We start from the raw sequence: 15,129 nt of genomic DNA, 5'->3' as shown, positions 1-15,129 counted from the left end.
GCTGACAGCGTATTTTCATCACGTGTCCAAGCTGGAATCCAGCGAATCGGAAGTAAACTCATTAGGCCCAGCCAGGTGCCGCAAAAAATAGGAGAAAGTATGCCCAAAATTAAATGGTAAATTCCCAAATATATATAGGCTTTATATATATGTATATATATATAAATATACATATAGAGAGAGCGAGAGCTAGTACATGTGTAGCACGGAAATGTCAGATTTATTTGACTCCAAAAAACAAAAAAAAAAAAAACAGTCACGTCACGGGCTTCCAAAGGGATTCCACAAGGACTGGCCGCAAAAGTTGAACATAATATTTTATGAGGACTTCATGGCCAAATCTCCGCCAGAATCACATGTGTGTCTATGTGTGTGTACTGATTGCAGCAGCATCCGGCAGCCAAGCATCCCCCATGATAAATGGCCCCAAACATGCAGCCAAAAATCTGCTGCAGTGCCAGGATGAAGGTCCGTCTCCCTCTCTCTCTGGGCATGATGTATCAAATTATGAAGAAATAAAGAAATAATAATAATAAAATCTTCCACAAAAGACATGGCCACAACTGTTGATGATAAATGAAGCCAAGGGCAAGTCCTTCCTGGTTGCTAGAAGCTCAAGATTTTTAGTTTTGCAAAGTTTTATCGGAATAGATTATAAGGAGGAATTATAATAATAATTTTTTAAGTCCTGTGGCTCTTGAAGAAACAAGAAAGTGAACTTTTGTATTTAAATTCATAAAATATAGCATATATTTTAATATTTGTAATTTAAAATAAATAAATTAAAGCTTATAATAATACTATAAATAATTTAAAATTAATGTAGAGTTTTAAATTAATAAAATCAATCTTATATTTTTTTATATAAAATTTTAACCAAATATATAATTTTATTTAATAAAATGAAGCTTGTATTTTGCATAATTTTTAAATAAAATAAAACTTTACATTTAATAAATATAAATCAATTAATAAAATAATGCTTATATTTTAATAAACAGAATTTTAATATAAAATATATCATTTTAATTAAGAAAATAAACAATAAAATATATATTATTTTATTTTTTAATAGTTTTTAAATAATAAATAAAATCTATATATTTTAATATATCTTTTTAAAATGTAATGTTTAGAATTTTTAATTAATACAATAAATCACATATATTAATAAATATATGTTACACTTAATATATATTTAAAATTAATTAAATAATTCATATAATTTAAATTATAGAATTTTAATTTAATACATAATTTAAATTAATATACTTACATTTTAATAATTTTTAAATTTTAATATAAACTTAAATAAATATAATAATAAAAATTGTAAATATATATATTATATATAAAATTTAAAAATAGTCCCCTTTTTCCCCCTAAATAAATAAAAACTACAAATTGCATTGCTTAATATTTGTTGTTTCAATATTTATTTTCTCATTTTTTGACTAGGTAATGTTCCATCATAATGCTTTTGTTGTTTTGGTTTTGTTTCTTGTCGGTTTTCGGTTCATAATAATTCAATATATTGTATTTAGTTGATCGGTTAATATACCATTTAGCTTTTTTCTTTTGTTTTGTATAATAACGACCAGTCCAGGCTGCAATTAAACCCATTTTCCTACTAGGATTTGGGCTATATATTGCAGCCGAGGGCCGTGAATTTTGTATAATTAATATATATATATATAATTAATATATATATATAACATGTGAGTGTTTCATTTTTTTGTTTTTATTGTACATACAATACATATGTTATAGACGATATATAATATATGTAGAATTAAACGTAGGTAAATAATGTAACATACAATACATGAATGAGAGGACTCTGGGGGGAAGGGGAGTGGGGTTTTGAGGATTCCTTAGGGATACAATATACATATTCTCTATTATAATTCTTCAATTCGTGAGTAGTTTGAGTGTATGGAGTATGGCAATGTTTGGACTAGGGTTTTGGTTTTTAACGTTATCGATAAATCTCGATAGATTTCGATAGATAATCGAACAGAGGCTTAGAGGTGAGAGTGGAATATACATAGATATATATATTCATATTTAACACTCAATTAACAAATCTATTATTAGGCAATCTTGCTAGTTAACTCAATCAATCAATTAATCAATCAAATACGTGTGGCATATAGTTTATGAATATCTTCTTCGATTTTTTTTAGTTTAGCTTTCGATTAACCCATCTCCTAGTTTTTGCTTCAACAAAGATGATTTGCCTATATGGTTTTTACTTTTACTTTTTTTTTACCTTTAGTTTGTTTAGTTTTGAATATAATTTAAATTTGATTCACAACAATAACATTTGAATATGCTTTTCCTTTAGCCATTTCCGCTTCCGCTTTCGCTTCTGCTGAGTTTCTGAAGTTTCATCTCTAAATTTATCGTTAAATCAAATGGTATACGTAAAGCTTAAAGTGTATCTGAGATGTGGCTATGGATAGTCGCAGTTCGCAATTCGCATTTAGCAATTTTTTTTTTTTTTTTTTTGCTTGACCTCCAGTGTTGGTTAAAGCTGGCAGCTCGCATTGTCTCGTTACATTCAGTGTTGGTTAACCCTATGTAAAGCTGGCAGCTTATCCCGTTAGGTTCAGTGTTGGTAAAGCTGGCAGCTCGTTTCCATCTTTGTCTCAGCGTTTATATGTGTGAGTGTGTGTGTTTTTGTCTATGTGTGCGTGTGCCCTCCAGTGTTGAGCTTTCGTTTTTTTTGAGGGGGAAAAAAGGGCATTTACTAACACTGAGAACGATTTTTATATGTATGTACTTTTGTATGTCTGGCGAAATTGCTTGTCACTTGTGGCTTAATCCCCTAACTCAGATCAGATTACATCGGCGTATATAGAGTATATATATATGTATATATATATCGTTTAGTGTGGTTTTTAGTGTCTGTGATTATAACCATTATCCCTATGCATATGTATGGGTTGACTTTACGTACGATTTCTGGTCTGATATTGATTAACTTTAACGTGATCGTATGGCTACAAGTAACGCAGTTTAGTAAAGTTAGGTGTTGTGGTGATTAGGTTTTAGATCAGAGGATATATATATATATATATATAGATGTATGATGCTCTAGCTAACATATCCAGTTCCTCCAGTATTGAGTTGACGTTCTTTCCTTCTCCTTTGGCTTTTTACACAGTGTTCATCATGAGCCTCTCCATCGATCGTTTATCAGTTATCAGTATCATCGTCATCATTATCGGTTATCGTTTCATCGCGTCATCGTTTCATCGTTCATCTCTTCAGCTGCTCCTCTTAACATTATTGTCAACTAATCTTTACCTAACTTTGAAGCGATGAACACGCTGCACAAGCTAGAGGGGAAAATTGCGGCGAAACGCGCATGAAAAATATATATGCATATATATATAGAATATATATATATATATATATATATAGGTAGGTTGGTAGGTAGGTATATATTGGGGGGGCCAGATATATCTATGCGTATATATAATATGTATATAACAAGAACGATTTTTGTTTTTTTTTTTTGGGTAAACCATGCACGAGGAATATCTACAGAAAGCCGCTTTGTGTTTGCCCTGCCATTCGGTTTTTGCTTTTTTTTTTGGGGATTTGATTTTTACGGTTTCCTATTTCCGGTTTCCGGTTTCCGTTTTTTCGCTTAGTTGGAATCCGTGTCCGAATCGCTGGGCGGAACTGGAGATGCCGTCGGCTTTGGGGCCGAGCTGGTCGTCGTCTCCTCGCGAATTGGACGCGTTGCCGCCAGGTACGCGTTCGTGGACTCGCCGTGCGTGGTCTCGATGCCAACCCTTGAAAAAAAATATAATATATAATATAGTAGGTGTCAAAATATTTCCAGGGGTTTTCTCAGAGTTTTCACCAAAGTTCTGTTTAAATAAAATAATTTTTATAAAGTTTTCAAAGTAAAAAAGGTAAATGAAAAAAAAGTGTTTAGCTAAAACCTGCCTGTTTAATTAATTAATTAAAAAATTAAACTATTAAATTATTAAAAAATAAATCGTATTTATCTTTTAAACTTTAAACTAAATATAAAAACAGAAAAACAATATATATTTATTTTCTTGAAAAGATTTTTCATGAACAAATTAAACAGTGGGTTAAATTTGGTTTAAAAAAAACTTTAACATATGAAATTCTAAAATTATAAACAGTTTTAGGTTTTACAAAATTTAAATATATATTTTTTAGCTCCCTAAAAATATTTTTAAGTCCAGGAAAACTTAAACTTTAAGCCCCTGTGGTTAACAGCTTTAACAGGAGGATTAAAATTATTTTAAAATGATTTTCAAGCAATTAAATATATTACTTTAAAAGAGTTTATATTTTTAAAAATAAAAATATAGTAATATATATATAATTAAATTCAATTAAATAATTACTAACCAAACTTTAACCAGAGGGTTAGCTAGAAATAAGCTTTTAACTCGGGATTAAAACTCTCCTAAATACTCTTCTAAATCTTATATTCTAAAAACTTAACAAATGTTAACTTAAGTAAAATATATAATAAAATTTAAAATAATTTCAAGTTAGGGTTAAAGTGAACGTTAACTTTGAACTCTGTTTTTAGGCATAGTTTTTAATGTTTCTCGACTCACTTGTACTCGTGCCGTGCCAAGTAGCGGACATACTTCTCCGGCGGCTCATCGGCATCCGAATCCTGGACACTCACTGAGCGCACGGTGGTATGCGAGACCTGCGTGGCGGGCATGGTGAACTCCACGAATGCGTATGGCGCCAGTTCGCTGGGTATCTGATCGTACGAGGTGAGGGCCATACGGCAGACCAGCTGATGGGTGGTATAGGCACCTGGGCGGGGATATTAAAAAATGGTTAAAACTGATTTCTAAATATCCAAGATTTTTTTTGACTCAAACCGATGACTCCTTGGATACCCTGTTGGTTTCCTTGTCTTCCCCTAGTCTTCCCCCCTTACTTACCCTGACCCTCTTTGGGCAAGCGAGGACATCGCCACACAATGGCCCTATGATGATGCTCGTACTTGGCCTGACCGGAGGTCACCTCAATTAGGGATTCCTGCAGCGTGTCCACGGCTCCCAGAATGCGTTCGATGCCCTTGATCTTGCCCGTGCGTCGATGTGCCGACTTTACAGAACCATATCTGCTCCAGAACAACCCCCCCAGAGAGGAAGAGAGATTAGGTTTCTGTAGGTATATGTCCTGTACTGCCATAGTTACCCACCTGAAATGCTTCTCAACCCGGAACAGATAGATCCAACACTCGGGTATGGGGAAGCGCACCGAGACATCTTCGCAGGGTATCTGTCCTAGCTTGCGGGAGGTAAAACCCGGCACAAGGATATCGGCACGAAGCTCAACCTTGTTGCCAGTGACACACCAGGTGGCCTTCAGCTGGAGCGGAAGTTCGCGATTCTTGGGCGGACGAACGCGGAAGCGCAGCAGTTCAATATAGTTGGCATCGGGCGGTTGGAATCTAGAGGGGATTTAGAGGGAGATTTCGAGAGATATACAAAGGTAGAGCAGGAAATAGATTTTTTCTAAAAAATTGTACGAAAAAAATCTAAAATTCAAAATTGAAAATTGAAATTAACGCATAATTTAAAAGAATCGATTAATCTATTATAAAATCGATTTAATTTCAAGCTCTATATATCGGTATTAAGAAAGCTATAAATAGTGATATATAGAGTGCCATAAAGAGCTTTATATGGATAGAAAAATCCTTAAATTCACTCACTTGATGGTTCGCGTTCTCTCATACTCCTGCTGATTGACCACACTGTGAAACTCCACGGCCTCCAGTCGTATCCACTCCTCGGTGGCCACCGGTATAATATCATGACGACCCACCACCTCCTTGCCCTGCCGCCACATATCATTCACGCCCAGCTCTATGGTGGGCATACCAGTGAGGAAGGCCAAAAAGAATAGACGCACTCGGGCAATCTGCTTGAGAATCTTCCCCTCGCTATCCTGCTCCACGGTTATCTCATCCACAGCTGTCACCTGTACCTCCTCCATTTTGTAGGTCAACGCACGTTCCCTTAGCGCTGGCAGTTTAAACAGCGCCTCCTCAATGCACACGGAGAACTGTTTCATATCCTCGTAGGTCATGGAACCGATCTTGAAGAGCTGCGACGACTGGGGAGCATGCTCCACGGGCAGACCGAGCTTCTTGAGATCACTGCCAAACTCCTTGACACCCTCATAGTCGCCAGCGATGGCATATTGTGCGAACTTCGTTAGCTTGTTGGTGATCCTCTCGGCCTTGGTCACCTGGCCGGGTCTCACGCCGGGCCGCTCCTTGTAGAAGATGTACTGCAGCTTCATCGTAAAGATCTTTCCAAACTGATCGTACTGCTGGGCTCCGATCTCCGAGACCGAATAGGAGGGCTGGAGGGGCAGCTCCTGGAAGGGCTGCTTGTCGCCGGCCTGATTGAGCAACTGCACCACTGGAACATCGTTCTGGATCACCAGGCGAACGAAGATCTTCTTCCAGAAACGCTGACCGGTGATCTTCTTTTTGTTCGGCTGACGCAGTTGCATCTCCCAGCCGGGACCGACGTAGTGCAGGCGGGGGAACTCTTCCAGCGGCTGGGAGACATCCTCGTCGTAGAGCGGCGTCTGTGGCGTGTCCTGGGAATCGGTGCGCTTCATGCTTGTGACCGAACCCTCGGGCGGTGCACCTGGTGCTGGGAAACCGCTGACATCCTCGAAGGGATTCACCGTGGCCGGTGGCGATGTTGAAGATGTTGTGGCGGCTATTGTGGTCCTTGCCGGCGGCACTGGTGGCGGCGCCAGTTGGGGAGCCACACCGCCGGAACCCTCGGCCTTGGGGCGTATGACCACGCTGAATTCCTTGTCCACCGATTCCACGGAATCGGCACGGGCGGGTGCCTGCATGGCATAGAAATCATCGTCCTCATTGCCGAAGCCATCGTCCGCCGAGGTCCCGGCATCGCCAAAGGCGCTGGCCGAGATGGGTGCAGAGCCGAAGGCACTGTCGCCCCAAGCTGGATATTATTTAAATATTATTATTTAATTATAATTATTTAATTAGGAAAATGAGAAAAATTAGAGATCTGAGTTATATTGGAAAATATATATATATCGATAATGTATTGATATTTAATCGATAACATGGCGATGTTGTTCTATTTATCGAAATTCTATCACATATGTCTTTCATATATATTCGAAAATGTGGAAAAATAATGTACGATTTATGCGATTATTTCGATATTTTAGGATTAAAAAAGATATTTTTCGATATTTATATTAATCGATATTCTACTAGATATGTAAAAAAAATATTTAGAAATGGGTATCTCCCAAAATTTTGATTAGTTAAATTTTTAAATATTTAATGCAATATTTTTAATGAAATTTTAAATTTCAATTATTTTCGATTAATTTGTAGATATATTATAATCGACTTTTATCTCTTATATATTACTAGTTACCGATGAATCCGCCATATTCCTCGATATTTTTTCTATTTTCCATATTTTCTATATCTCTTTTTTTTACAAAATATATATAAAATATAAAATTTCCCTAGAAAACCTCATCATAAATATAAATATAAATAACTCACCATCTCCGCCCGTGGGCGTTATGGCTCCTGATCCTCCAAATCCATCCAGGATACTGATATTGTCCTTCTTCACCGAATCAAACTTGGCCGAGAAGGCATCAAACTCATCGGCGGGCTGTGGCTCCACAGCAAATATATTGCTTGCATAGCTGGCCACCACTGGCGTGGGCTCCACATCCGCCGCCGCCGGCACCGGCTCCGTTTCCATTTCCGGTTCCGGATCCACCGAAAATATATTACCCACAACTGCCGCCGGCACGGGGGCAAAGGCTGGCTCCTCTTCCTCCTCGGGACTGGCAAAGGGATTGGCGGATAGCTGGCCACTGGCCATTGGAAAGTCCAGACCAGTGTCCATTTGCTCGGGTTCCGGTTGGGCTTCCACTTCCGCTTCCGCTACCTCTACCGCTTCCGGTTCGAAAGCTGCTGCTGCTGCCGCCACCACATCCGGTTCAGCTATAATCATCTCCGCATCTGGTTCAGGTTCTGGTTCCGGTTCTGGCTCTGTTACCACCTTAACCTCCGGCTCTTCATCCTCATCATCCGAACGCGGCAGATCCTCCACCGTGGTTATCTCAATATCCGGCGTTGGAGCTCGCTGCCTGCTGGCCGTTTCCGGCGGTGCCGTCATATGATTCGCCTGTCGCTCCAACCCAGTGGCCGCCTGCGGTTGCGATGTAATGTCATGGGTGCTCTCATCCGGTCGGGTTAGCAGCGAGGTAAAGATTGGCTCATCCCTCGATCCAGTGCCATCGGGATTCTCCTCATCCACGGCATCTGAGGGAGTTACTTCCTCCACTGGGAGATCATCATGAAGTAAATCCGGCTTGGGTGCCGGCGGTGCTGCTGGCTGCTCAAAGAGACTCAGGATATCCTCCTTTGTTTTGGGTGGCGGCGGTTTGGCCGGCTTGCCGGTCGTGGTGCCAAACATGTCCAGCAGATCATCCGCCTCGGCAGCGGGCGGGGGAGCAGGTGCCGCCACAGGATGCGGTGGCGGTGGTCGTTGTGGCGCCGCTACCGCCGCCGCCGCCTGACCCGGTGGCATGGGACGTGGCGGTGCTGGACGCGGCGGTGGCGGACGCGGTGGTTGCTTCACCGGTGATGCCGGCATGGGTGTGGCTGCCTGAATATTAGGCAAAGCTGTTGGCACCGCAAAGGGATTGTCCAGCGGGGTAACCATTCCAGTGGAAGCAGCATTACCCATTAAATCGGTATCCACCACACCACCCTGGGCACTGGAGCCACTGTCCATGGAGACATCGAGGAGATCAGCCAATCCCGAGTCCGGCGTGGGACTGGGCGAATGGAGATCCCGCATGGAGACGGGACTGGGCGAACGGGTGGCCGGTATGCGGCCCAATAGCTCCGAGCTGGTCTCCTCCAGCTGACTGGAAACCGTACTGATTAGATCTTGGGTGCTCTGCGGCGGTGCCTGTGGTCTTGGTGGCGGGTGTGGTTGGGTCTGGGTCTGGGTTTGGGTTTGGGTTTGGGCGGCATCCTCTTCTCCAGCTGCTGATTTGAGACTGAGGGCATCATCTTCTGCCTCGATGGTGGTGCCAAAGAAGCTCATTGCCGGATCTAGATCATTGAGTGGTGGTGCCTCTGCCTCGGCTTCGGGTTCATCGGGTTCATCGCCACCAAAGGCAAAGGGATTGGAGGCTCCTGAGGCTGAGGCATTAGAAGCATTCGAGCCAAAGGGATTATCCGTGCTGGCGTCTTCCGGTTCTGATTGCATGAGAAAGGGATTGGCGGCCAGATCGCCGCCATCCAGGTCGTCGTCCATGAGAAAGGGATTGGCCATGATGAAGGGATGGGTTTATCCTTGGTTTAACCTCGTTTATTCTTATTTATCCTTGTTTATTCCAGGTTTATCCTTATTTATCCTTGTTTATCCTTAGTTTATCCTTGGTTTATCCTTGCTTTATACCTTGTTTATCCTTGTTTACCCTTAACGCTCTATTAACTCGCTTTCCAACAGCTTTATCTCCGTCTCTCCTGGCCCTAAATTCTCTGCTATGGAGGTGTCAAAGGGATCTATATTCTCCTGCGGTCTGGTGTGCGTCGAAGGCGTCAGCACTTTGTCACCTAAACCCAACTCCTGGGCGTCACTCTGAACGTCTAGGACGTCGGTCACCCTCTGACGTTGCGTCTCCGGCAGCAGTTCGTTTTCCAGCAGCTTCAGTTCCGTCTCTCCTGGTCTTAGATTGGCAGCTATCGAGGTGTCAAAGGGATCTATATCGTCCTCCTCTTCGTTGGAATCACCCCTCCCTTTGGTTAGCTTCTTGCGCTCCTGGGCTGGTGTCAAGACCTTTATGTTGATATTCTCCTCGACGGCCAGGAGCACCTCGGCTGGCACTGGTGTGGGCGGTGCTCTAGGATCAAAATCCGGATCGGATAGGCTATGCCTTAGGCTCTGCGCTAAATCCTTTTCAATGTGCTTCAGCTCGATGTCACTGAGCTTGGCCTCCGGCACGTAGGAGGTGTCAAAGGGATCTACTTCCTCGGATTCCCGTTCCCTCTCCTCGATGGGCTTGCTTGCCGGGGCGTAGTAGGGCGTTAGGGGTTTCTTATTGGCTCCTGGTTCGTTGCCTACTCCTAGGAGATCCGGTGCTGGTACCAGGAAACCCACACTCTTTGCCTGGATGTTGAGGCTCAGTGAGGATTTGCGGCGAGCGGCGTCAAAGGCCGCGTCCTCCTGGGGCTGTGGCAAGTGCTCCTTTTGAGGTTCCTCTTGCCCTGCACGGGGATCAAAATCTGGATCACTCAAGGAGTGCTTTAAGCTGCCTCCAGCTTCAGCTCCTCCTCCTCCACCTCCCGCCTCGTTGAGCAGCTCTCGCTCCAGGAAGCGCAGCTCTGTGGCCTTGGGCTGTACCAAGGCCGACACCGCCGAGGTGTCAAAGGGATCAAAGTCCTCTGGGTCTTGGTCAACACTTAGAGTGGGGGCCAAAGGTGCTGGCACCACCTGGCTAAGATCTGTGGCACTCCCAGCTAGTAAATCACGCTGCGAGGGAGCAGCTAGTGAGGAAGTGCCTGCCGGCTCTTCGGCACGCGGATCAAAATCGTCGTCCTCTTCGAGGACAGTGGTCTTTTTGATCACCTGCTCGGCGTAGTTGGTATTAAAGGGATCGTCGTCGGGATTCAAGTCCTCGTCGTCGTCGGAAACGTAGATGGCGCCGGGCACAATGTGGGGACCTGTGGCAGGACGAACTGGTGGCGGTGGACGCTTGGGTTTACCTGAAGGGGAGAAGGAAAAGTAAAAAAGGATAATTTTATACATTTTTTTATAGAGATTTTCAAAGGGTAGACTTCTTTCTTCTAGCCTCACCTGTATCCTGTTCCGGTTCCGGCTCAAACTCCGCCCAACTGGCCTCGCTGGTTAACTCCGCTGTTGGTAGATGAACTTGACTAACGATGGTCACTTCTTCCTTTTTGGTTAGCGACTCGGCAGCTAATTCAGCAAACTCGTCGTCCTCCTCGTCCTTGAGGGCATCGAATTCCGATAAATCCGGATGAAGTCCTGCCTCCTGCTCTGCCTTCTCTTTCTCTTCTCCCTCCTCCTCGTCGTCGTCTTCCTCTTTCGGCTTGGGCTTTATCAAATGCAAATGCAGCGAAACACTGAGATCAATGGGGGCCGTTGATTCTGGCAATTCCTCGTCAAGATCGTCTAGGAGATTGTGCTGCTGCGGCTCTGCTCCGGCTAAAAGATCCGCCTCCGGATCGGCTAGCTCAACGCTTTCGCTAAGCAAAAGATTTTGGATACCCTTGCGTAGCTTCCGTTTGGGATTCGCTAAGGCAACGGCGTGCTCGCGATCAACGCGACCGGATAGAACCTCAACGGCTGCCCCAAGACTCACTAGCTTCTTGTTGCCCTTGGAACGATCCGCACCAACGATAACCTTCTCCGCGTAAGCGGTATCAAAGGGATCCGGTCCGTCGTCTTGGGCAAATACTGGGGAATCGGGAACAACGGCTAATTGTAGTTCACCGCTGGTTATAGCCTCGATATAATCGGTGGCAAAGATATCATCGGCCTCGTCGTCAATATGCTCGTCCTCGGATTCGGATAGCTGGACCACAGCCTCGGCTAGCTTGTCGCGTTGAGCTTCGATCTGCGCTAAACGCTGACGTTCACGTTCGAGACGTTCTTGATGGAGGCGGGCGGCCTCCTCCTCCTCCTGCTTCTTCTTTTCGGCAGCCGAGGGAAGGCGCTGGTAGAAGGACTCCTTCTTAATCCGATCGAGCTCGTCCTGGGTCTTGTGTAGGATGCTATCAACGCCGGAGGTTAGTGCCTTGAATTTGGCCCATTCCTCGTCGCCACCGGTAGCGGCGGCAGCGGCAGCGGCGCCAGCACCTTGGCTATGTGAATGAGAGTGATGATGATGTGAATCCTCCTCTTGACCAGCAAATCCTGATCCCGAACTGGTGGCTACTTGATTCGATTGGTGCTGCTGCTGCTGGTGATGATGATGTTCGTGGTCGTGCTCAGCTTCTGATGCGGCACCGTCGGATTCGCCGGCGTCCGATTTGTTGGCCGCCGCCTCCTGTTTCGCCTTGAGGTCGCGCTTGTACTGCTCGAGCTCCTCCTCGGTGAAGAGCTCCTGGTCCTTTTTCGACTTCTTCTTTTTCTTTTTTAGGCCCTTTGGTAGCTTAAGCATTATCTAATTGCGGAGACATCGAGATCGGTCTGCAAATAGTTTTGGACACGTTGGTCACTTCCTGTTGAGTTTTGTTTCTAGTTATTTTTATTTATTTTTTGTTTGTGGGCAGGAAATTGGAGGCTTGGAGTCTACGCAGGATTACGAACGAGTATATATAATCTTGTATCTTTATCTAGGATTTTTTTTTTTTTATTATTATTGAATGAAACTGCGGGTGGAGGAGCAGACAAGGGGGATTATGTAAGCCGGCATCGAGTAACCAAGTAACTGATTAATGAGCAGGTAATGAGTAGGTAATGAGTGACAAATAAGGTGGAAGATAAGTGGGTAATGAGTAGGTAATGGATGAATAATAAGTGAATAATGAGTGAACATTGGGTGAACAATGAGTGAACATTGAGTGAACAATGAGTGAATTACGGCTTGATTAAAATATTAACATCCAAAGGCTAAGCTACTGCCCACTCACCGCCGCCTTCTCGGTTGTTATTCCGTCAGATTCTGCTTAAATCTAGGGGAAAATCTTCAAAATTGCAAAAAATTCGGCTATGGAAAAACCGCTCGCTCTCTCTCTCTCTCTCGCTTTATTTTTCCCTCTTGCTCTCTCGCTCTCTCTTTCACTCTCTCCATGTGTACCTACACATGAATTTTGGCAAAGCTTTTCCACCACGCCACAGGGAAAATGGAAAACGCAACAACAGCAACAACAGTTGAGTCAGTCGAAGCTCAAAATTCACAAACGTAGGAAAAGTTTTGCTGGCCAAAAAAGTAGGCAACACATTTTTTTGTAAGGACTTTGCATCTAAGAGATACTTTGAAGCATCTTGAATGATTAAGTATTTACAGAACTTTTAAAGACTTGAATTAGTTTTAGTTGAAAAAGCTAGGAAATTCTTGTGAGATTTTATTTAAATTTTAACCTTGAAATTAGAAAAGGGAAATAGTAAAACAAAAAGCATTTATCCAACCCTAAGGCAAAGTCACAAGTAATTTCGATATTATTATTTATACATTTATATATCAAGCCTTAAAAAAAAAGAATATTTCATATTTAAACATCAAAAAATAAGAAAAAAAACTCTTATAAAGACTTAATCCTTTACAGAAGAATTTATCAAGATTTTTTCTTGAATTTTCTTGAACTCCAAGAACTTCATTCTCTATATATAATACATAGTAGGGTTTATACGTTTCTTCCAATTATTTTTTGATCTTGATATTGAAAGTGTCTTCGATTGATTTCAAGAAGAAAAGAGATGGAAAGAGATAGATGGGGTTTTGTTCTAGGGTTTCGATTTCCGTTTTGAAGGCAAATTCTTGAACTCTTGGTGGGCGAAGAAGAAGGCGGAAGGCGGAAGGCGGACTTGGCAGAGGCAACGGTAAATGTGCTTGACAGATGATTCCATCTTGTGCTTGAAAGAGAGAGAGAGATAGAGGGAGCTTGACAGAGAGCCAAGAGAGCGAATGAGAGCAAATGAGCAAGAAGGACGAATACGAATCCGAGTCCCTCTGCCGCCTCTGTTCTTCTCCCAAAATGGGGGGCAGTAGTACTTTGCTTCTTCTTTCACCTCTCTCTACTCTCTGTACTCTGCTTTCCCTTCACCTTCACCACCTCTTCTTCTTCTTCTTCTTCTTCCCATTCGCCTTGTCCCCCCCTTCCTCTGAGCGAATATTTGTGTTGTTGCTTTTTTAGGGGAAAAATCGATGATTGTGAGAGGACGCACTTTTCAGGCAAGCGTAAGAGTGCAAGCGAGAAAGCACCCACGCACGCACACATATTCACACACTTTCACACACACACACACACACACAGTGGCACACTAGCGTTTTTATACATATAAAAACGGAAATTCATCTGTATGTAGGGATACAGAGGCCACGAGACTTTGTTTAACTTTAGCGAAATAAAAATTCTTGTATTTCAGGGTCTCGTTTGTTGTTTTTGTTTCCTTTTGTTTTTGTTTTATGTTTCACTTGATACTATAAAAAAATGTTTTCTCCACTTATGCAACTTACGTCTCACTCTCTTGGCACTTTTATCTCAACTCGAAGAAAAGCAAGAAAAAAAAAACCCGTTTCACTCGGCACTTTCTTCAAGAATATGATGTATACTTTATGCAATTCCACAGGAAATCAGGATAAAACTTGGATATAGACAGAGAGTTAGAGAGAGAGGGAGAAGAATCACCGTTTAACGGTAATTATTTGCTTAGCGGATTTTCCATACTCGTTACAAATCGCTGATGCGCCTGGCTTTTCTTTTCTCGTTTTCGCTTTCGATGCGGAGACTCTTATTCTTTCGTTTGTTTCGGGGCTTTACCTCTGATTTGAACTATCGGGAAATCTAGCACAGAATGAATAAAATGTCATGAAATCCATGGGAAGTGCTTTTCGCCAGCAGCGACGCCGGCAGAGGCAGAGGCAACGGTACATATACATATATATATATATATATATGTATGTATATATGTATACCGTGCAACGCTATATCCTGAAAAAGCTTAGCGGCAAAGCTATCAAAGAAAGCTTGCTGCCTGGCCTCCCACAGCTGATTAGTCCAAGTCATTAGTGCCATCCTGTTCCTCCTGCGGGATGCTTCCTAAAGCTTTCACTGGAAGATGGTGAAAGAGAGAGAGAAAGTCAACTACGTCACTGTTTCGTGGCCACCGTTTGACACTTGACATTTCTCCGTTATTTTGTGAGGCGCCTGCGCCACTTGTAGCCCTGGTCGATACCGTTAAGCCAAGCTTAGCCCTGAAAGCTTCAGCGATAAATTGAATTTAGCTTTTCGAATCCATGATGAATCATTGATGGAATTCACCAATGTTGTGGGAAATCTTTATTTTTTTTTTTTTGGAATAAGTGGAATTTATTAAA

At 42.7% G+C, this 15,129-nt stretch overlaps 2 protein-coding genes across 6 annotated transcripts; both read right to left on the bottom strand.

Moving 5' to 3' along the window:
- Positions 1 to 1,408: 1,408 nt before the first annotated feature.
- On the bottom strand, positions 1,409 to 9,395 carry stnB (stoned B). Its single transcript, XM_017166216.3, has 6 exons — positions 7,598 to 9,395; positions 5,738 to 7,013; positions 5,222 to 5,473; positions 4,959 to 5,140; positions 4,617 to 4,827; positions 1,409 to 3,806 (listed from the first exon to the last, which is right to left on the bottom strand). The coding sequence occupies exons 1-6, from the start codon at positions 9,393 to 9,395 to the stop codon at positions 3,659 to 3,661; spliced, it is 3,867 nt and encodes a 1,288-aa protein (XP_017021705.1). The 3' UTR covers positions 1,409 to 3,658.
- Positions 9,396 to 9,542: 147 nt separating this feature from the next.
- Positions 9,543 to 14,592, bottom strand: stnA (stoned A). 5 transcript variants are annotated; one of them, XM_070288253.1, is made up of 4 exons: positions 14,480 to 14,586; positions 12,722 to 12,775; positions 10,920 to 12,460; positions 9,543 to 10,828 (listed from the first exon to the last, which is right to left on the bottom strand). In XM_070288253.1, exons 3-4 carry the CDS (start codon positions 12,247 to 12,249, stop codon positions 9,543 to 9,545), a joined length of 2,616 nt encoding a protein of 871 aa, XP_070144354.1. In that variant the 5' UTR covers positions 12,250 to 12,460; positions 12,722 to 12,775; positions 14,480 to 14,586. The 5 variants fall into 5 exon arrangements, with proteins under 5 accessions (XP_070144354.1, XP_070144356.1, XP_041630692.1 ...); XM_070288255.1 differs by having other exon boundaries at positions 10,920 to 12,278; XM_041774758.2 differs by having other exon boundaries at positions 12,722 to 12,763.
- Positions 14,593 to 15,129: the final 537 nt, after the last annotated feature.

The sequence above is a fragment of the Drosophila kikkawai genome, chromosome X (genome assembly GCF_030179895.1).
Source record: "Drosophila kikkawai strain 14028-0561.14 chromosome X, DkikHiC1v2, whole genome shotgun sequence".
In the NCBI taxonomy this organism is placed as follows: domain Eukaryota; kingdom Metazoa; phylum Arthropoda; class Insecta; order Diptera; family Drosophilidae; genus Drosophila; species Drosophila kikkawai.
This window is presented reverse-complemented; position numbering and strand designations above follow the sequence as displayed.